Source organism: Eleutherodactylus coqui, chromosome 13, assembly GCF_035609145.1.
Source record: "Eleutherodactylus coqui strain aEleCoq1 chromosome 13, aEleCoq1.hap1, whole genome shotgun sequence".
NCBI lineage: Eukaryota > Metazoa > Chordata > Amphibia > Anura > Eleutherodactylidae > Eleutherodactylus > Eleutherodactylus coqui.
In genome coordinates this window covers 120,161,864-120,185,318 of record NC_089849.1, presented here as the reverse complement: position 1 = coordinate 120,185,318, position 23,455 = coordinate 120,161,864, and the positions used below count along the sequence as shown (strand labels likewise).

The following is a 23,455-nucleotide window of genomic DNA, read 5'->3' as shown; positions in this document are numbered from 1 at the left end:
GACTCTGTCAAGAAGGTTCCTTGACAATAGGGTTCTGGTCACCCGCTTCCAAAATCCACTGGCCCTCAGGGACTGCCCAGGTCAGGACCTAGAGGTAGGGTTAGTTTTGTTAAATTCAGTAAGGGTCCCATTGAAGTTTTGGGATTTGGCCTGGCGCTCCTTCCATGGTAAGTTGTATGTGAGGGATAACTTGAAGTACAGAAAGGTGGAAGAGAGGGACTGTCCCCGGGAGGAGTGTGGCTCTGTAGTGGAAACTATGGAGCATTTCTTACTTCAGTGTCCCTTTAATACAGAGGTCTACAGAAGGGTAGGGGCTTCCATCGGTTGGCCTAGGCTGGCTGTCCTCTCCTATCCTGAGTGGGCCTATGGGGCATTCAGAGATCTGGGTGGACGGGACAGGTGCACATTATATCTAGTTAGTCTAGTGGTTAGGTACTACACGTGGCATGCGCGGTGTTTAGTTTCAACGCGTCAAAAAATCCTCCCTGTGGATGTGGTGTGTAGGGACATCCTCGGTGACCTGGTGAAGGTGCGTTCTTTGGAGTTCAACAGGTTGGGTCCACTCAGGACCTCTCGCCTATGGAGGGGTCTTTCTTTTGGAGTGCCCTAGCGTGGGGTCTCCTGGGCTAATTTTATTCTATTCACTTGATAGCTTTTTGTTTTAGTAAATAGAGGAAGAAAAGAGGGCTTGTAAGCACTGAACTTGAGCTTCTTAATGGTATAAGGTGTGTGGTATGTAGGGTATAAGGTGCGGTATTAGTATAAACTAAGAAGAAACAAAAAAAAATGTATGTATATAAATAAAAAAAATAAAAAAATGTATATAAAATAAATAAAGAGGGAAAAAAAAGGTTTATATTTCTGTGCATTATGTCTGTATGCGGGTATTTGGGTTATGTTTTCTTCTTGAGATATGGTTTTGTTTTTAGGTTTTATATTTAGGCTACATGGGGGAGAGAGCGGGGGGGGGGAGAAGAACAGGGGAAAAAATAAATAAATAAATAAAAATCTATATATATTATGTATGGTAAAGTGTATTATGGAGAGTATAATGATCACAAATGATGTATATATTCACAGTGTAAGACAGATGTGTCAGTGCAGCTTCTGCCGTGGCTTCTGCTACAATTTCTGTAAAGAATCTTTGTGCAGCATCGGTCTTGGTGAAATATAACTTCGTTAGTAATTGTATCCTTTTCTATTCTGTTTCCGGACTAATGGTAAATACCTAAGGAACACCTGGAGTCCGAACAAAAGGTCTGTAACCGGAAAAGATCTGGCTTACAAGGAAGTCTGAAGTGGGGGCATACTGGAAGTCCGATGGATACAGTTTGAAGCAAACCTGTTTCTGTTGTCTTGGACATTTCTGTTGTTTTCTTGGTTTAGTCCAAAAAAGGCTTGTTTTGTTATGTTTTTCATTTTTCTAATAAAATAGAGTTACAGAGATCTCTCCCATCATCTATTATACCCAGGACTGTAACAAGGGGGCGCTCTAATAACTATACATAAATGTCTCAGCGGACAATACAGGGATCTCTCATATCATCTGTTTATACCCAGGACTGTGACAAGGGGGCGCCCTCTACGTCTAGAGGAAAGAAGGTTTCTACACAGACATAGAAGGGGGTTCTTTACTGTAAGAGCAGTGAGACTGTGGACGTGCTGATGGTGAACTTGATAAAAGAGTACTAGAGACACTTTTCTTGAGTGATACAATATTACATGTTATATCACTGATTACTCAGAAGGGTCGGTGATCTGGGGATTATTCTGATTACCAAACTTGGAGTTGGGGAGGAATTTTTTTTCCCTCAAATTGGAAAAATTGGCTTCTAACTCATTGTTTCTTTTACATTTTTGCCTTCCTTTGGACCGACATTGGGGGGTAATAGACATAGTATGTTAGGCTAAAAAAAAGACCTATGTCACTACGCCACCAATGCATGCTATGCACGTGTATCAGGTAGTCAGGGAAGCGGTTCAGTCATATTTGTTTTTCCAGGCCTGGAGGGTCGCTCCAAGTATAAAATTACTCATATGAAAACTTGCTCAAAGTCAGAGTTTCTTGTTAAACTCCTGGAAGTCTGACACCATACCTTGATAATGGCAGAATCTATGCATGCTTGTATCCGCGTGAATCCCGAATAGTGATATTGTACAGCGTCACACTTGGAAGAATAACACTCTGATGGAAGAATGAAATGAATGTGAATAGAGATAAAACATCAATAGCAATATTAACAATACGCTTGTGATCAAAGTATATTAGCTATGTTATATACAATATATACTTATACAGTTACAGCCCAAGTAAATAGGACTCCCTTCTAAGTGATGCAGTGGGCAGCACCATTGCATTTAATAAAACTCAATGCATCTGCAATTTACCAAGCTGAAGCATTTATTTACTCCTTCATATACATATTCCTTAGTGCTCTACAGGCTGGGCTCTATCCCCACAGACTGCAATCTAAATTCAGCTATTAGTTAGTATGCTTTTGAAGTCTGGGAGGAGACCCACAGAAATACCTGGGGAACATACAAAAGATGTTTGAATCCAGGACCGCAGTGCTGCAGTGCCAACCACTGAGCCACCATGCTGCCCAGAGGCACAAAAATCTCCCAACTATGAACTGAAAGGACAAATTCCAGTTCTGCCCATCCATGGGGTTGGGGGTCCAGCTGAGGAGAACACACTGATGTGATTGATGACATGTCAGAGGACAGATAAAGATGGAGATTCACATGTTCATGATATATATACACACACTGAATGGCCACTTTATTGGACACTTGCCCTTTAACGATTGCAGCATCTCTATATGGAAATTAGACACTTGACCAAAATCAAGTGAGCAAGTTTTCCATGGATCAGTTTCAGTGTGAATCCAAATTAAAATGGGAAAATCAGGAAATCTGCGTGACTTCAAACAAGGCCAGGTCATCAGTGATAGACTAGTAGGGGCAATATCTCTAAAACTGGCAACTTTCTGGGATTTCCTGAAGTAACAGTCTTAAGAGAATGCTGTTATCATAGAAAATCCTGTGGACATAAACAACTCTTTGATGAAAGGGGTCAGAGGAGGATGTCAAGAACAGGTGGTGCACAGTTAAGAAAATTTCAGCCAAATACAATGCTGGTGCTCCAAATAACTTGCATGAACATAGAAGTCCCTGTTCCTTAGCACGGATGGGCTATAACAGCAGACGACCAGTTCGAGTGCCACTGCTGTCTAAGGGCTCCTGCACACTTGTGTTTTTCTTGCACGTTTTTTTCACAAGATTGTCAATGGGACTTTCTAATGTTAAAAAATGCTTCGCAAGTTGGTGCTTTGCGATTTTTGCGCGATGTGTTTTTAACATTAGAAAGTCACACTGACAATCGCGTGAAAAAAAGGTGCAAGAAAAACGCAAGTGTGCCGGAGCCCTAAGAGAAACTAAAAGGCAAGAAACCGGGGGGCAAAAGGGCACAAAGATCACTGAGCAGTAGAATAATGCCGCCTGCTCAGATTAATCCAGATTTCCCCGCTGATGGGAGGGTCATAGTTTGGCACAAGCAGCATGAAGTGATGAACCCTTCTGGTCAGTTCAGGATGGTGAAGTTATAGTTTGGGGAAAGTTTTCTTGGTAACCGTGGGTCCAATATTCCTTCAGAACAATTTGAAACCTATTGCACAATGAACCGCTAAAGGCCCAACTGGCTGCTAGATGAGCGTCTCTGTTACAGTGGCCATTCAGTGGAGACTACACAGTTGCTACTGAAATTGGCTCTTACCTTGTATGTATGGCGCAGGCTTCGGGAAGTAGAATGGATAGAACATAAGCTTGTAGGACATCGTATCTTCAAATTTGACACCGGCGAAATGTAAATGGGAGGCGCTGGCTTCTTTTAGCTCGTCTTCATTACGATAATGAAGAATATCTACATCTGGAAAACATTGGGAAGGTGTGATTTATGGCGCTGGACTCGGCAATATGTATAAAAGGGGATTAAGGGTCAAGCCCACTGCTGACCGCAGGGCAAGAGGTATGGTCACCGGTCCTGCCTTGTAACGCCTGCAATACCCCAAAACCCACTCACAGGTACTTTGTGGCGCTTTGGGTCCCGTGTGAGAGGAAGACTCGTAACGAGAGGATCTGAATTTCACAGAAGTGATGAAAGGCGTTGTCGCCTGAAAATCACCCCGCATCCGTGGGTAAAACGCACGTCAATGAGTGCGATATTAGGCCAAGAAACTCGCCGGTGTGAAACTAGGCTGAAGGAAGTTCACAAAATACTACTTGTTGCCATGACTTGAGATCCGCAAGTCAAGCCGCCCATAGGGATATATGGGCGTCTGCAAATTATTTAAAGAACGCGGATTTGATTTGTGGACTTTCTGCTCCGGAAAACAAATCGCTGAAAGCTCCATTTCTGTGCGGATCCTGCAATGATGGCTTCCATTGAAGGAATCCAAAAATAAAAATATCCAGTATAGCGCTTCACGGGATGAAGGAAAAAAGTCGAGTACATATATCTACACCATATAGGTGGGGTTTTATTGCGACGCGTTTCTGCCCACTGTAGGGCCTTTTTGATACTTGATAACCCACCACCAGGGATACTCACTAAGTACCGGGTAAGTTCTTTTTCTTCACTTCATTTAATTGTTACATCACCATTCAGTACTGAAGGAGCGCTATTTCTGATCCCGACACCATTGTGGCTTCCATTGAAGGCAATGGAAACCTTCCGAACCGCAGCACACCAGCAGCTGACACTGTAGTCATGCCGCGGATCCTTGAGAAAGCAGAAGTTCTAAAAAAAAAAAAGTGTACTGCGTCGGCTGACGCGCCCGCATGCATCCAGACAGAAGGGAGAAGACCCAGAGAGTAAAAATAATGTCTTCGGCCGCGGGCAGGGTCGGCTCCCGTAAAGTAGTCTGCCTTACACAACTCCTTGTGACATCAATGACAGAAATCTGACTGCTGAATTATGCAGCGCCTAAACCCTATATCCAGTTTTCTCCTTTGTATTGTGACATCTTGAATATAACCTGCTAATTAATAGAATCACAGGCAATTATCATCATGCACAGCAATATCACCGCTCACAGCAAAAAAAAATAAAACATCTGCAAAATTTTCTCATGAGCACAAACGCTTGTGGGGAACAAATTTACAGTAAAATACACCAATGTGGGCACAAATAAGCACCACCCATTACAAAAAACTGTCCACAAGACTAGAGCACACCCATAAGCACTGTGTCCACAAGACTAGAGCACACCCATGAGCACTGTGCCCACGAGACTAGAGCACACCCATGAGCACTGTGTCCACAAGACTAGAGCACACCCATGAGCACTGTGTCCACAAGACTAGAGCACACCCATAAGCACTGTGTCCACAAGACTAGAGCACACCCATGAGCACTGTGCCCACAAGACTGCAGCACACCCATGAGCACTGTGTCCACAAGACTGTAGCACACCCATAAGCACTGTGTGCACAAGACTAGAGCACACCCATGAGCACTGCATCCTCAAGACTGGAGCACACCCATGAGCATTGTGTCCACAAGACTGGAGCACACCCATAAGCACTGTGTCCACAAGACTGGAGAACACTCACGAGCACTGTGTCCACAAGACTGTAGCACACCCATGAGCACTGTGTCCACAAGACTAAAGAACACCCATGAGCACTGTGTCCACAAGACTGGAGCACACCCGTAAGCACTGTGTCCACAAGACTGGAGAACACCCATAAGCACTGTGTCCACAAGACTGGAGCACACCCATGACCACTGTGTCCACAAGACTGGAGCACACCCATGAGCACTGTGTCCACAAGACTGGAGCACACCCATGAGCACTGTGTCCACAAGACCGGAGCACACTTATAAGCACTGTGTTCACAAGACTAGAGCACACCCATGAGCACTGCGTCCACAAGACTGGAACAGACCCATGAGCACTCTGTCCACAAGACTGGAGCACACCCATAAGCACTGTCTCCACAAGACTGGAGCACACCCATGACCACTGTGTCCACAAGACTGGGGCACACCCATGAGCACTGCGTCCACAAGACTGGGGCACACCCATGAGCACTGTGTCCACAAGACTAGAGCACACCCATGAGCACTGTGTCCACAAGACTAGAGCACACCCATGAGCACTGTGTCCACAAGACTAGAGCACACCCATGAGCACTGTGTCCACAAGACTGGAGTACACCCATGAGCACTGTGTCCACAAGACTAGAGCACACCCATGAGCACTGCGTCCACAAGACTAGAGCACACCCATGAGCACTGCGTCCACAAGACTGGAGCACACCCATGACCACTGTGTCCACAAGACTGGGGCACACCCATGAGCACTGCGTCCACAAGACTGGAGCACACCCATGAGCACTGTGTCCACAAGACAGGAGCACACCCATAAGCACTGTGTCCACAAGACCGGAGCACACCCATAAGCACTGTGTGTTAGATCATTACACCCTCTTTCTACTTCACTATTGGGTACAGTCAGACATGGGTCACATTTTTACACCCTCTAGTTCACCTGTAGAGGTTGAATGGTTTGGGCAGCTCCTTCTTCTATTCCTTGAAGATGAGCTGAATGCCTCTCTTATTTTCGATGCGGCAAGGGAAATAAAGCATTACATAGCACCCACTGAATTCCATAGGAAGTCCTTCTAACATATGGACAAAGCTGCTTTGGCTAGCAGAAGAGGGTCCTCCTGAGCAGGAGCGCCTCTCTGTTACATCCATATGCCCTAATTATCAGCTGTCAAAGGTAGACAACAAAGATTTAATTGGAAAGAGTTGAAATGTAATTCAAACCAAGATTAATGCATCAACTGATTGCGTTGCTGGCAAGGCATCAGATGTGGATGCTGGGAGCTACGGACAATTGTATCTATGATAATACTCAGGATGGAGTCACTACACAGGTATTAGTAGTTGCCGGCAGTGGCATCGCACCGCAGCGGACTAGCATCCAGCCAGCAGTCCTGTGGAGCCTTTCTGTAAATCTCATTGAATAAGAATGAGCTTTTTCATTGTACCGTATGTGGCTGCCTTACTGCATTAGTCATAGTGTTATTCAGGGTACAAAGCTGGTGCTGTATTTGTTATATCCCTTCTCCTACCAGTTACTTACAACTGACAAAGACCTTGCTATAATATAAAAAGTGCTCCATTGAACGTTCTGCGCTTGCAAATACCCCCCATACACATTATTCCTGCCAGGAAAATGTCCGCCAATGATTGGCAGCTAAGGTATAGTAGGAAGATTTGGATGACACAACACCTGATCCCCAATCCCCATGTAACGCTGCTTGTATCTCACTATGGCCGCCTGTCCCATTACATTCCAGACTGAGAACCAACATTGCTACAGTGATCACCACCACCACTCCAGTCATTTCAATGGGACCGCCGTACATAGTTGGACTACTACTGTTCAGTTAGTTATTCTCTATCCTGTGGATAGGGGATAACTTTACTTTGCTAGACAACCCCTTTAAAAATTATCCCAGCGGCTTCTCCCTTAAAGGAAATCTTTCAGCAAGTAAATACATCTCATTAACGCGGACGCCTCCTGTATCCACAGGTGTGGGATGATTGAGCTGGCTGGATATATATTGCTCCAGTCAGCTAATCATCTACACATAAACGCCAGCTGCTCTTGCTACAGTGTGCTGGTCATTTATCTTTCTTCTCATTACCTCCCAGCACCCTGGTGTTTGGAGTCATGCATGTTTTGCTTGGTGTTGCTGCATGCATGAGGTTCTGGATGGGATTCCCTCGTTCGCTGGTGTGAAGTGTCCTGTTCTGCTTGTATGCTGTTTACCATCTATGGCGACCCAGGCCCCTAGATTCCAGCGTGGGGCCGTCCCTACTGGGACGATCGTCCCACTTGCATGCAGGACTCCCTGGGGTTTGAGTTGCCTTGTTAGAGTAGGGACTCACGAAACTACGAGGACCCTTGTTGTGGGCTCGTAAGCTTAAGTATATTTGCCAAAACACAAACTAATACCTCATATTTATTAGTTATTCCATCCGCCGAGGTGTGGTAAGTGTTTTGGTGTTTGTCAGTCGTTGTTGGATGTCTGTTCGCAAGTCCCATTTACTGTTCAGTCTGTTTCAGTGTCCATTTGTGTGCATTCCCCTTCTATTCACGTCTATCCTGGGCATGGTGTGGATTACGCTCAGGCCAGACGTCACATTAAAGGGGTTGTCCCGCGGCAGCAAGTGGGTCTATACACTTCTGTATGGCCATATTAGTGCACTTTGTAATGTACATTGTGCATTAATTATGAGCCATACAGAAGTTATAAGAAGTTTTTCACTTACCTGCTCCGTTGCTAGCGTCCTCGTTTCCATGGAGCCGACTAATTTTCGGCGTCTAATGGCCAAATTAGCCGCGCTTGCGCAGTCCGGGTCTTCTTGTTTTCTCAATGGGGCCGCTCGTGCAGGATGCCGGCTCCGTGTAGCTCCGCCCCGTCACGTGCCGATTCCAGCCAATCAGGAGGCTGGAATCGGCAATGGACCGCACAGAAGCCCTGCGGTCCACCGAGGGAGAAGATCCCGGCGGCCATCTTCAACCGGTAAGTAAGAAGTCACCGGAGCGCGGGGATTCAGGTAAGCGCTGTGCGTTTTTTTTTTTAAGTCCCTGCATCGGGGTTGCCTCGCGCCGAACGGGGGGGGGGGGGGGGGGGTTGAAAAAAAAAAAACCCGTTTCGGCGCGGGACAACCCCTTTAAGTTTGTGACACTTTGGGAAGTAAATAAAGTTGTTAGGTCTTCTCCATCCTCGAGTTACCAACAGTTGAGGAGATGCCCACCGTCTTCCCTTCGGGCACCATGCAGGTCGCAGCCCCCTGAACTGGGCTATGGTCCTCTGAGCTGCCCTAATTTCCTTTATGCTCCACTGATACCTTTTCATATTTAGTATCTCAGTTGGCTGAGTGACTTGTGTTATGTGAGGCCACTGCAGCACTTATCACAAGTAAATTTGGAAGCCCTGAAGTTCTCCTGACTGGCACACTGTTACATAGCTAAAATTAGCAGCCAAAGTGTCAAACTGCAAATAATCTGTCCTATTTGTTTGTCACTTATGGAAGTTACATTCACCGCTTGTTGATATTCCAGAGAACGGGAAAGCAGCGGCTTTTTGTTGCTTGAACTACAGTACTCAGTACAACTTTGTGGGTGAAGCCAAGACTTATATTTTATTTCAAGACTTGCAGCTAATAATTTTTAACCCCTTCATGACGCGGCCCTTTTTTTTCCATTTTCGGTTTTCCCGCCCCCCTTAAAAAAAAATCATAATTCCTTTATTTATCCATTGACATTACTGTATGAAGGCTTATTTTTTTGTGGGACAACTTGTATTTTTCAATGGTGCTATTTAAAGTACCATATAATGTACTGAAAATGTTTTTAAAAATTCGGGGGGGGGGGGGGGCGTGGCCTGGATGGAGACCGGAGCGGCCGCATCTCTCTGAGCTCCGTGAGACCTGGCCGATTAAAAGCAACTTAAAGCATAAAGGAGAGTGAGCTTTTGCAGTCAAGCTTACCGGAGAGCACAGCAGGCATGGCAGCAAGAAGAAGAGCAAAAACGGGACCACAGCAGCTCACCTCGTTCTTCTCGGCACGCTCGCATGAAGGAGGAGGAGAGGAGAAGGGCGCTGGCGGTCGGGAGCAGCGGACCCCGGTAGGAGCGACAGCCAGGGGAAATACCCTCCAGGGTAGTAAAGGTAGGGGATCTCCCACAGCTCCCCCTCACCAGGGATCCCCAAAAAAAGCTTCGGGGACGCAGACAGGGGCTTACAAGATGGCGCCCGATACACCTGCGCTGAGCAAGCTTCCCGCGCTGCAGAAGCAGCAACAACATGAATTAGCAGAGCTGACCGCTCACAGCACTCCACAAACTAATAACCCTGGGCAGCAAATTACATATTCCCCTAACTCAGGGCAAAACACAGAAGACAATGAGGACCCTGTCCAGAGCATGAGCTGCACAGAGCAAGCAGCATCAGAGATTTTCATAAAGCAAATGGTGATGGCACTGAGGGAGTCCCTACAAAAGGACTTACAATCTGTCTCAGCCACACTTAACTCCTCTCTGACAGAGCTAGGCACAAGAGTGGACCATATAGAGAATAAGTTTGCCGAGTTCACATCCTCCCACAACGACCTTATCAACGCACACTACAGCGTCGAAGAAGAATTAGAAGCACTCAAAAGCAAAGTAGCGGATATGGAGGATAGGAACCGGCGAAACAACTTAAAACTCCGGGGAATAGCAGAAACAGTGACGCAACACGAACTCAAAGAATATGTCCAAAAATTAATAAAAAAACACGCTACCAAACACCACAGATGAAGAGAGAATCATCGACAGGGCGCACAGACTTCGTCGCCCGAAATCGGTCCCTGACCATCTACCTAGGGACGTGATAATAAGAATCCATTTCTTCCATGTGAAAGAAGCTCTGCTAGACGCAGCAAGAAAGAAGCCAAACCTTCCAGCTCCATACGAACAAATAAAGCTGTTCACAGATCTCTCTCAAGCCACCTTACAAATGAGGAGAAAATTCCGAAATATCACACAAACACTACGTGAGAACAACATGCCATACAAATGGGGCTTTCCGCCTAAACTAATCATAACAAGAAACGAGAGGACTCTCGTCATCCAAAAGCCAGAAGAAGGCCAGCAACTTCTAAACAAATGGGGGCTTACAACAGAAAACCAAAATCAACCTACGCACCTGAATACTGAGTGGAGCAAAGTACCTAACCGCTGAACCTAACAGCTGACATCCTTTCTTCCCTAAAGAGTTGAAACCAAGGATCTTTATCCATCTTCTTCTACAAGTTATACTCTTCTTTAAGAACTTCGCCAACTTAACTGGGTCGCACAACGGCTGGACAGTTTTCCCCCCAAGAAGAAAAGGTTCCCTCATGCGGGCGCCAACACGTCCAAAGAGGGTAGCCGAAACACTAACTGTTATAAGTTTGTTTTTTCCCACTTATTTAGGTTCTTCCCAATCCCTTTCCCACCACCCCCTAACTTGGAGGAGTGCATCGGAAACCACTTCAACACAAGCAGCACTACAACAGAACAAAGAAGACGCAACTGAGAGGAAACCCCTTCGCCAACTCGTCAGTAGGAATGAGAAGACGGTAAATATACCCGAATCTACAAAGCAAGGTAAAAACACCCCACAATGGACACAAAGCTGATGTCCCTTAACGTCAAGGGGCTTAACTCCCCCTACAAAAGGGCCGCCCTCTGGAAAGACGCTTTAGCCACACATCCGGACATCTTGTGTCTACAAGAGACTCACTTTATAAAAGGAAAGCACCCTAAATTTTCCCACCCTAAGTTCCCAGAAATATTCATGTCTAACACAGACAAAAAAAAAAGCAGGAGTCCTCATAGCGGTCAAGGACTCTATCCAACTTAAAATGCATAAGTCGGTAATAGATGAAAAGGGCAGATATATAATCTTGATATGTGAGGTAAATGGACATTCGATGACTCTGGTCAACATTTACGCACCAAACTCTTCTCAGTTAAGCTTCCTCAACAAACTTTGTATTAACAATCGAACCCTTCGCCGAAAAAATCAGAATGGATTCAGAGATTAAAGGAAATCCCCGTCTCTCACCGCCAACATAAGATCGGACTGTTTGCCGACGATGTGGCGCTAATAATGACCCACCCAAGTACATCTTTGAGAGCAATCACAAAAAACATCGACGAGTTTGGCCGGGTATCGTACTATAAAATTAACGCTCACAAATCCCAAATACTGGGAATAAACATAAAAAAAGTACGAAGGAATTAATACAAACAGGATTCCCATTTTCATGGGAATCAGAGGAGGTGCCGTACCTAGGCCTTAAACTTACAACCCCTCTAAGTAAGATGCCGTTGATAAACCTTGCCCCTCTAATTAACTCCCTCCAAAAAGAATTAGATAAATACGACAAAACAGAGCCTACGTGGCTGGGGAGGATAATGCTATATAAGATGATGCCCCTACCAAAAATTCTATACATATTCAGAACAATGATTGTACCCATCCCCCAGAGCCTCCTAAAAGCATTAAAAAACAGATGCTATCATGTATATGGAAAAAAAAGAGACTGAGAATGGCGGCCTCCATACTCTATTCCTCCAGAGGAAGAGGTGGAATGGGGGTTCCCAATATAGAAGCGTACTACAGAGCCCCAATTACGCAACAACTGAGAGCCTGGTGCACCCCCCAAGACTCTAGCTGGCCAGCTATAGAAAAACACTTGAGTAAGGGGAAAGACCTCCGCACAATGCTGCTGGCAGCAGCAATCGACACAAACGTAAAGACTCCAAACTACCCATCTATTAAAACCTCAATGGGAGCATGGCTAACCGCCCTAGAAATCACCAAAGAGCACACTCCTAGGAAACATATACCCATACCGATTGAAGCTCTGGAAATACTCATTCCCAACACATCATTAAGGGCCTGGAAACAAAAGGGGATCAAATGTCTATCAGACATTTTAAAAGACGCTAAATTGACACCGTTCAATTAACTTTGCGAAAACATAAAACTCACCAACTCAGATCTACTCCAATATATGCAAATAAAAAGCTACCTGATAAACAACAAAAATCTCTCACTCTCATTACCGACACATCTGTACAACCTACCACTCGCACAGAATCTCCCAAAAAATAAGCTAAAACAATGGTACGAAATATACAACGGAGAAGCGAAAGAGGACCCGAACAAAAAAAAAATGCACATACTAAACTGGGAAAAAGAGCTAAAAATATCATACGAGCTAGACTACTGGACAAAAATTTGCAACTGGGCATTTAAATGTACCCTAAGCGCCAAATTACTAGAAGTCCACCAGAAAACATTAACAAGGTGGTACTATTCCCACCTAAGACTGGCCCAGATGTTTCCAGGGAACTCGGGAAAATGTTGGAGGGGATGTGAATAAAAAGGATCTCTCACGCACATATTCTGCGAATGTCCCACTCTACACCCCTTATGGTACGCGATACCCACGATCGTTCAAAAACTCTGGGGAATTAAAATCAAACTAAAACCCCAAACAGCAATCCTGTTATTGGAAGTAGAGAAATTCCCACACTACTGCAGAAAATTCATAACACACATGTTACTATGCGTTAAGTTACTGATTGTCAGAAACTGGAAATCCTCCAAACCCCCACCCCAAATAACCTCACTAAAATGCTAGTAGAACATAGCACACTTGAAAAAACAGAATGGCTAAATTCAAAGAAACATGGCAACCCTGGATTGAAGCAATAAAAAAAACACAATCCCATGGGAGCCTCATTAATGATAAAACGGGTATAGGGACCTGAGAAGCCTTCCCCCCTTACAAGGGCTCTTTAACGATCAAGAGTATATAATGGTTAGAAGTGGAATGCACTCAAACTCCTCCTCTCTCCCCCTCTGCTCCAAGTTCCCCCCCCCCTCCACCGCTTTTACCCCCCCCTCCCCCTTTTTCCTACCTCTAAGTGGAGTAAAATGAAAAAAAAAACAAAACGACATTCCGCCATGTTTCAGTGCGTCTTGTTTCTACGGCGCACAAACTGCAACAAAAACAACATGATAACTTTATTCTATGGGTCGGAACGATTACTACGATACCAAACTTGTATAGTTTTTTTACTATACTACTCTTTTTTTTTTTCACAGACATTTAATTTTTTTCAATTATTTTCTGCGTTCATCTTGTGCGCGCAATAACTTTTTTATTTTTACTGCATTCTGACAGGCAGCCTATCAAGCCACCCCAAGGGGATGGCTTTGTAGGCAGTCTCCCAAGGCCCCCAGCAGCCATGACACCTTCATGGCTCCCCAGATCTCACCGCGGGGGGCCGTACGGGACCCCCAACAGCGTTCGGGGGCTTTAAATGCCACTGTCAGAATTCTAACAGCAGCATTTAAAGCGTTATTAGCTGCGAGCGCCTGAACGCGGCTATTGCCTGCGGGTGTCAGCTGTAGTCCACAGCTGATGCCCGCGCTGTATGCAGAGAGGTCGCCCCGTACATTTACGTCCTGGAGCAGGAAGGGGTTAAAGAGCCTCTGGTGATTTTTTTATTCATTCATTATGTAGCTATCCCCCCATATATATGCTAATTACACCTTGGTTAGTTGTTCCTTTTTGTCTGAAACTTCTGGACCCTTCTTCCTCAGATGGTCATGTGATCTCAGTTCTGACCAGCTCAGATCTACTTCGGGTTATGGATTCACTTTCTAGTCAAATTCTCAGTTTGTGTGATGCTGTTACATGGATCTACCACAGAATCTGCCTACAGGGGGACACAGGCATGCCTGTCACAGTTACTGATGATGATCACATAGCTTCTGTCACACAGGTATAATAGAGGAGATCACAGCTCATCCTCCTGACTGTATACTTATGGTCGGTAGCTTATTTAGATAAATATAGAATGTAATGATAGTTAAACTATGCGAGACAGTTAACTATGGTAGGGAGAAGGCATGGTGTAAGGCTTATGGCAGCACCAGGGCCTATATACAGATTTGTGTTATATAATAACAAAACAAATACATATCGGGCAGATTTGTGCATGGAAAACCAGTATTAGAATACAGCAGCAGTAAAGTAAATGAATTTACAAATTTTTATTAGGGCTTGAAATGCGCAATATATCCATCTAGTGTGAATTTCCCCTTAAAGTGGTAAATACCCCTTATACAAGGACATCTAGAGATGTTCACTGAGGGGGCTGCATACTGCAGTCACCCATTTAAAGAGAATCTGTCAGCTCCACTGATGTGTCTCTTTTAGTAAATACTTAGATTTCCCATGAAATAACAATTTGGGAGCATCTTTTCTTAGATCTCCTCCTTGAGCCATTCCTAATAGAAATGTATAAATATATAGATAATTGGGTGTTACCACTTGGGAAGGGGTTCCACAAACACTCTGATCCTGTCCAATCAATTCTGCCAGTGTCGGACTGTGTAGGAAAACACCCCGTTGTAACACCCAGTTGTCAAATTATTGCTTAATCTTCCAGACAATTACCCTCCCTGGCACTGCAGTAGAACGCTTACTGAAATAAACACGTCAGGAGCGCCGACAGATCCGCTTTTTTTTCTTTCTTTTTAAGTAACATTTATTGGGCAAATTATACAGCACTGAGAAAAAGCAGCGATTGTGTAACATATGTGTAATATAAAACTACAAAGACATCAGTGATTCCCAGCCGGGGAACCAGAACTAAGATGTACAATATTAGGGCAATCAATACAATGGCCTGACATTTGATCCCATTTGTCAGGGCCACCTCAGGACATATATGTCAGTTTGTACATAGACACAACCTTGGTGATTTCCCATTTCCAGGCAGTTCAGGTAGGTTTCTTAGGAAGTATTACCTTTTGCATAGACGAACAGCAGCTTATATAGATTACGGGTTGTAATGTTAACTGGAATGTCTCCTACAAGGCCAAAGAAGCACACCTTAGGGTGCAAGATACATGGAGCTCCCAGGTGGGACTCCATGAACCCGAGGACATCACGCCAGTAATCCTGCAGAACATGGCACTCCTAGAACATGTGCCTGACCGTACCTGCACCCATTGAGCATCATGGACAATTTTTATGTCCCTGTAGGTAGAAGACTTGAACTTGCAACTTAAAGATTGGTCAGATGATATACTGCAGTACTTCTGTACTACAATGGATTATATGATTTACTTGCCAGTACTATCCAGACCCAGACACCGTTGACTAGCATCATGTTGCCATGGTAACCCATCGGCCCTTCGTGATTTCATAGCAGAAGCCGATTATGTCACCCTCCCTCTGTTTACATTGATTGTGGCATGTAAGAGGTTAACAGTGGGAGGCAGCTGCCAATCACAGCTGGCTCCCACTGAGGACGGTGCAGGCTCAGCCCTTGTCCCCCCAGACACATATATCTCCTTCGGAGTTAAGGGAATAACCCTTTGGGACCATCCGCCATATATGTGTGGGGTTTGTACAAAGCGGGCTCCAGAGCCAGGCCTGCTACATACAGGGCAGGTGCTGGCTGTCAAGGATGGCTGATACCTGGCCACTGATCCTTTAAATGTTGTGGTTAGTGAAGACATTGGCATGTAAATGGCTTGACTGAGGCAGGGAGTGAACTCCTTCGGTCCTCTGACTGTTCCTTGCAGGCTGCTGTTCAGTTTGCAATGGATTTTTCTTATCAAGCCCTAGTTGTGGCAGGGTATCATAAGGACACTGGTAAAAGTACAATGTGCAGCAGTACTGAAGTATTACCGTATATTGTATAAGAAATCAAACAATTGCAAGTTTAAAGGGGTTCTGTCATTAGAGCCTATACTTGCCTATTCCTCCCCCGTTAGCCTTCTTACTGCATCTTATTTTCATGCGAGTCTCACAGAAGAATAGAGCATGCAGATGTGAGGTCTCCTGCACATCGCACAGCTCACGGACCGGGTGTCGGTGTGTTGTACGATGCAAGTCACACCCAACTCACTGTCGCTCGTGTGAATGCACCCTTAGGCCACCTGCACACGGGCGGGTCGGATTGCGAATGCAAAATCCCGCAGCAGATTCTGGCCCTGGCAGCAGCAGTGTCCGCAAGTACCTGCCTTTCTTTATCTTCATCTGTCCTGTGGATGGTCCGTCGAACATGTGCAGTAGGGATTTTTGTTTTAAACCCCTGCTTTTACCGCATCATTGCTTAGTGATGATGCGGAATCCGGGACATTTTCACAAAGTCAATTGCAGAAGGGCCGCGGGTCGGACAGCTTCCACTTGACTTGAATGGAATTGGGGAATTCGCGCAAAAATGGAGCATGCTGCAATTTTTCCTCCACTCGTGTGCAGGAAGAATCACTTTTCCATAGCATGCTATGGATGATATCTGCTGTGAAACCCGGAGGCAAACGCCCGCTCCAGATTCCACAATGCAAATCCCCCCATGTGCAGACGGCCTTAAGGAGACAGTAATTTAGCTTCTATAGCTGCAGTGTGGTGCAATATGATAATTAGTGCAATTTTCTTCCTAATCCAGACCAATTGTAGTCATGGCGTACTTCAGTAAATGGTACCTGGCCTGGAATCCCTGTATCGCTGTTTATTCCACATTTTGAGAACCTGCACACTAAGTTACCTGTAAGCAGGGCACATAAAGCATCAGGCATACCCCATGATTTGGACTTACATGTGGAATTGCTCCATTCAGCATAGATCAGTGGTCCTCAATTCCAGTCCTCAATATCCCCTGACAGGTAATGTTCCCAGGATTTCCTTAAATATCATTAATGCCAGTGATTCGGAAATTGCCAAAGTTACTTTTTAGGGGGGATATCCTGATAATATGACCTGCTGGGGACTCTTGAGGACTGGAGTTGGGGAACACTGGGTTAGACCATAAAAAAATACTGAAATACACTATAAACTAAGTTACCTGATCCGAGGCAGTGCAAGGACGCTATAGTCATAATGCTCTCTGTCACATTGGTAGCCGGGGTGTATCCAATAGTGAAGACCTGGCTAATGTCCAAGTTGTTGAGAATATCATTTGGTGTTGCTTCATAATGTTTGTTCGGCATGACCAAGACTAGCAGCAGCCATATCAGCGACCAGATCACAGGATAGAGGATCTCCTATAATGAAAGATTAAAGGTCACACAAAAATCAGATGTGAGTTTATTTCTCATTTTGCTAGTCAGGGAAAGAAAAGTCCTGGTGGCCACTATGATCCTTTTGTGTCGGTAAAGCGCTATGGTATGAGGACTCCACCATCTTGGACCAAGCACAGGATAAGTAATTTAATGTATGTACACAGTGATTGTTACAGCAGAACAGTGAGTGCAGCTGTGGAGTATAAAGGCTCATTTACATGCACAGATAATCTTTCAAACCACTGAAAGATTTTGCAATCTATTTGCATAAGGTGTTACAGGTCATTAACACTTTATCATCTTCATTTGAATGTAAATGGGCCTCCAGGAACTGCTTGCAGAGCCCAGCATGTAATTAATCCCAGATGTGCACAGAGCTGCATTATTTTCTTCCTTGCTACCTGCAGATTACAATGTTATCTGCCAACTTCCAAGGAGATAACAGCCTGTGGTCTATTAAGAGATACTTTATCTCTCACTAGCTAAACAATGGATTTTAAGTTCTCCTTAAAATCATCGTTCAAGCGAACACTGCATGATGCCCGCTTTTACATGTAAGAATTATCACTCATTTTCGGTTGTTTGAACAAATTTTGAGAGATAATCGGTACGTGTAAATGGGCCTTAATACAGGATGTAATACAAAAGTACAAAATAAGTAATGTATGTACACAGTGACTCCACTGGCACAACAGTGAGTGCAGCTCTGGAGTATAATACATGATGAAACTCAGGATCAGTAGAAAATAAGTAATGTATGGACACAGTGACTCCACCAGCACGACAGTGAGTGCAGCTCTGGAGTATAATACAGGATGTAACTCAGGATCAGTACAGGATAAGTAATGTATGGACACAGTAACTCCACCAGCAGAATAGTGAGTGCAGCTCTGGGGTATAATACAGGATGTAACTCAGGATCAGTACAGGATAAGTAATGTATGTACACAGTGACTCCACCAGCAGAATAGTGAGTGCAGCTCTGGGGGTATAATACAGGATGTAACTCAGGATCAGTACAGAATAAGTAATGTATGTACACAGTGACTCCACCAGCAGAATAGTGAGTGCAGCTCTGCAGTATAATACAGGATGTAACTCAGGATCAGTACAGGATAAGTAATGTAGGTACACAGTGACTCCACCAGCAGAATAGTGAGTGCAGCTCTGGAGTATAATACAGATGTAACTCAGGATCAGAGTGTAAAAGGTAGAAATGCGCCACAAGGTTTTTCAGAAGATAGTACTCCACTGGGGTTCCGCGAGTACCCGATCCGCGTGTTTAGCCGGAGAGCTGCAGGACATTAATAAGGGTTCCCTGGTACAGGGAAGCCCTCACAAAGAAATGTATAATACACTATGTTAGAAAAATATATGTCACCGCGCTGCAAGGTACTTAGTATTATATGAAGAACGCTTTTCCTTTAGCAGTAGGCTTAAAGGGAAGTGGTAGCATAAGAAAGACACTTACTGGGGAGGAGGGGGGTGTGTGGGAACAGAAACCCCCTCCTTGAAGTGTAGACTCCAATCACAGAAGATGGTACACGCCGGTGTACTAGATAAATCCAAGGTTCTTTATTGGTGATAAGGCAACGCGTTTCGGTGTCACAATGACACCTTTCTCAAGCCATAAAATACATAAAACATGAAACATGTACTCACATTTATAGTCAAAACGAAAATGAAAGCGTTCATGTCATCTGCGGGCGGCGCCATTTTGTGGGCGGGGTTTGTTGCAAAGATGCATGACGTGGCGAGGAGGGAGGAGGGGGAGGAAAAAAAGTGGTGAATAACTGTAATCTGAGTGTCGGTGGTATAAGGGTGCCAAGAAGCTTATGGAAGCGATTCACTCAGTAGTGAGTGAAAAACGAGCGGTAGATCAAAGTGAGATGGGGGTTTGATGCTGGGGAACGGCATAGGGGGCGTGTTTGGAGGTACGTTGCGGTCACGTGGGAGTGGCGCTCCGCGTCATAGTAAGGGAGGGGCTAGCGTGTGACGTAATCACGCAGCGGTGGCGTGCCGCGTCATCCAGTGTGTTTAAGTGGATGTTTGCAGGTCGGGGCCGTCACGTGGGACAGAATGGAGCGTAATAGCCCTAGCCAGCGTGGGCACGTACAGATAGCGTGCCGTGCTATGGCGATTATAGGAGTAACAAGGGGATGGGGGCGTGGGGCTGCAGTGGGGGCGTGTTTATATATCCAGCATAGTAACAGCATTGCTGGGGGGGATCACATGACCGGTTGATAGACTCGGTTCAGTTTAAAACGGCCATAGTATAGAGCTATTGCAGCAGGGGAAAAAAAAAAAAAAAAAAAAAAAAAAAATTTAAGCATGCTGGGTGGCAATGGATTAGCAATATGAATATGAATAGGTGTGATGACATTGGATAATGTATAATTATAGTATAACTGGTTACTGGTTGAATGGCAAGGATTACTAAAGAAAATTAATTAATTAATAAATTATAAGTAAAGGAATTATATCAAAAATTTGAATTAGTGTGAGCGTATTATGAATGAAGTGGAAAAGTATTGTTAATGGGAATAAATTCAGTGAACTGGGGGAGGGTAGGGAAGGAAAAGGGGGGGGGGAAGGAAAGGAGGGGAGATGGGGGGGGAAAAAGTGTGCAGATATATGAGTATACATAGCTAAATCATTTGATGAAATGTGATGTTGTTACATTGTATAAAAAATGAGTGAATCATTAAAATATAATTATGCAATATTAACGGTAATTAAAACAAAGTATTCCAATAGTTTTACTAATAAAATGTCCGTACATTAAAAAAGGTATAAAACATATAGAAACCAGGATTATAAATTCTTCTCTAGAACTTCATTCAGCCCAAATGGGGCTAAAGCTTTCATTTTATAAATCCAATACATTTCCCTTCTTTTTAGGAGGGAAAACTTTCTGGAATGAATTTTCTCTAATGGCGTTACTGTTAGGTTGGTAAAATCACAATTATAAACGTTTTTTGATTTTCAGGCATATGATCGTCTCTTGAAAATCCATTTAGACGGCACAACACATTATATTAAAAACCTGCTCAATTGTGACACCAACTATGTAATTTATTACCTTGAATGCCCCTGCGGGCTAGGATATGTAGGGCGCACCATTAACGCACTAAGAATCCGGATCGGACAGCATAGGAATAACATCACTAAAGGCTTTCTCAATCATAGTGTATCACGCCATTTTCTCCAACACCATAATTGTGATTTTACCAACCTAACAGTAACGCCATTAGAGAAAATTCATTCCAGAAAGTTTTCCCTCCTAAAAAGAAGGGAAATGTATTGGATTTATAAAATGAAAGCTTTAGCCCCATTTGGGCTGAATGAAGTTCTAGAGAAGAATTTATAATCCTGGTTTCTATATGTTTTATACCTTTTTTAATGTACGGACATTTTATTAGTAAAACTATTGGAATACTTTGTTTTAATTACCGTTAATATTGCATAATTATATTTTAATGATTCACTCATTTTTTATACAATGTAACAACATCACATTTCATCAAATGATTTAGCTATGTATACTCATATATCTGCACACTTTTTCCCCCCCCATCTCCCCTCCTTTCCTTCCCCCCCCCCTTTTCCTTCCCTACCCTCCCCCAGTTCACTGAATTTATTCCCATTAACAATACTTTTCCACTTCATTCATAATACGCTCACACTAATTCAAATTTTTGATATAATTCCTTTACTTATAATTTATTAATTAATTAATTTTCTTTAGTAATCCTTGCCATTCAACCAGTAACCAGTTATACTATAATTATACATTATCCAATGTCATCACACCTATTCATATTCATATTGCTAATCCATTGCCACCCAGCATGCTTAAATATTTTTTTTTTTTTTTTTTTTTTTTTTTTTTCCCCTGCTGCAATAGCTCTATACTATGGCCGTTTTAAACTGAACCGAGTCTATCAACCGGTCATGTGATCCCCCCCAGCAATGCTGTTACTATGCTGGATATATAAACACGCCCCCACTGCAGCCCCACGCCCCCATCCCCTTGTTACTCCTATAATCGCCATAGCACGGCACGCTATCTGTACGTGCCCACGCTGGCTAGGGCTATTACGCTCCATTCTGTCCCACGTGACGGCCCCGACCTGCAAACATCCACTTAAACACACTGGATGACGCGGCACGCCACCGCTGCGTGATTACGTCACACGCTAGCCCCTCCCTTACTATGACGCGGAGCGCCACTCCCACGTGACCGCAACGTACCTCCAAACACGCCCCCTATGCCGTTCCCCAGCATCAAACCCCCATCTCACTTTGATCTACCGCTCGTTTTTCACTCACTACTGAGTGAATCGCTTCCATAAGCTTCTTGGCACCCTTATACCACCGACACTCAGATTACAGTTATTCACCACTTTTTTTCCTCCCCCTCCTCCCTCCTCGCCACGTCATGCATCTTTGCAACAAACCCCGCCCACAAAATGGCGCCGCCCGCAGATGACATGAACGCTTTCATTTTCGTTTTGACTATAAATGTGAGTACATGTTTCATGTTTTATGTATTTTATGGCTTGAGAAAGGTGTCATTGTGACACCGAAACGCGTTGCCTTATCACCAATAAAGAACCTTGGATTTATCTAGTACACCGGCGTGTACCATCTTCTGTGATTGGAGTCTACACTTCAAGGAGGGGGTTTCTGTTCCCACACACCCCCCTCCTCCCCAGTAAGTGTCTTTCTTATGCTACCACTTCCCTTTAAGCCTACTGCTAAAGGAAAAGCGTTCTTCATATAATACTAAGTACCTTGCAGCGCGGTGACATATATTTTTCTAACATAGTGTATTATAACTCAGGATCAGTACAGGATAAGTAATGTATGTACACAGTGACTCCAGCAGCAGAATAGTGAGTGCAGCTCTGGGGTATAATACAGATGTAACTCAGGATCAGTACAGGATAAGTAATGTATGTACACAGTGACTCCACCAGCAGAATAGTGAGTGCAGCTCTGCAGTATAATACAGGATGTAACTCAGGATCAGTACAGGATAAGTAATGTATGGACACAGTAACTCCACCAGCAGGATAGTCAGTGCAGGATGTAACACAGGATTATGGCCCATTTACACATAACGATTACACTGCCCAACAATGATTTTGTTTCGGGCTCAAGATTACCATATTCTTATGTATTTCCATCCGCTGCATTCAAAAGTCACCATAAAAATCACCGATTAGCTCTTGCTTTGGAGATACAGTGACATGTCATTTTTTTAGAGTTTACATTTTTATTTTGTGGGATTTTTTCTTTTTTTTGGGGGGGGGGGTAGAGTTGTGTCACCTCTCAACTGACATACCACATGTTTGTAGGTTATACACATAAATGCTGCTATGACTGAGTTTCATGTTGTTTCTGTTTTTCAGAGTTTCAGAACCTGTTCAGTTAAACTAGGAGAATGGCTGAAAAATAAAAAACGATCTATGGCTTTTGCTGTGCCAATGGCGGGAACCTATAAACCATACAGATGACTGCTATTTCTGCATGACTCCGCCTACAAAGGCAGGATTGTCAATGAAGAAAACAGGAACACTTCAATCCCCGAATCTTCCATCTGCTATTCGACCTATTCCACATTCAGATAGTTTACCAGTTCCCACTCCACCCCAACAATATAAGCTTGAAGTAGAAAATGAAGAAAGTGTGAAAAAAGAAGAGCCCAACAAGCCTTCCACATCCCATGACCCCGACTTTGAGGTA

The 23,455-nt window shown here is 44.1% G+C and overlaps 1 protein-coding gene across 1 annotated transcript in view; it reads right to left on the bottom strand.

Annotated features, from left to right (window-relative positions):
• LOC136587286 (cholesterol transporter ABCA5-like) overlaps positions 1-23,455 on the bottom strand; it is a 205,783-nt gene that overhangs the window by 147,846 nt on the left and 34,482 nt on the right. Inside the window, exons 3-5 of the mRNA XM_066585834.1 lie at positions 17,488-17,686; positions 3,776-3,928; positions 2,097-2,185 (exon numbers count right to left, since the gene is read on the bottom strand). Coding sequence (XP_066441931.1) covers positions 2,097-2,185; positions 3,776-3,928; positions 17,488-17,686 — 441 coding nt within the window. The remainder of the gene's footprint in view (positions 1-2,096; positions 2,186-3,775; positions 3,929-17,487; positions 17,687-23,455) is intronic.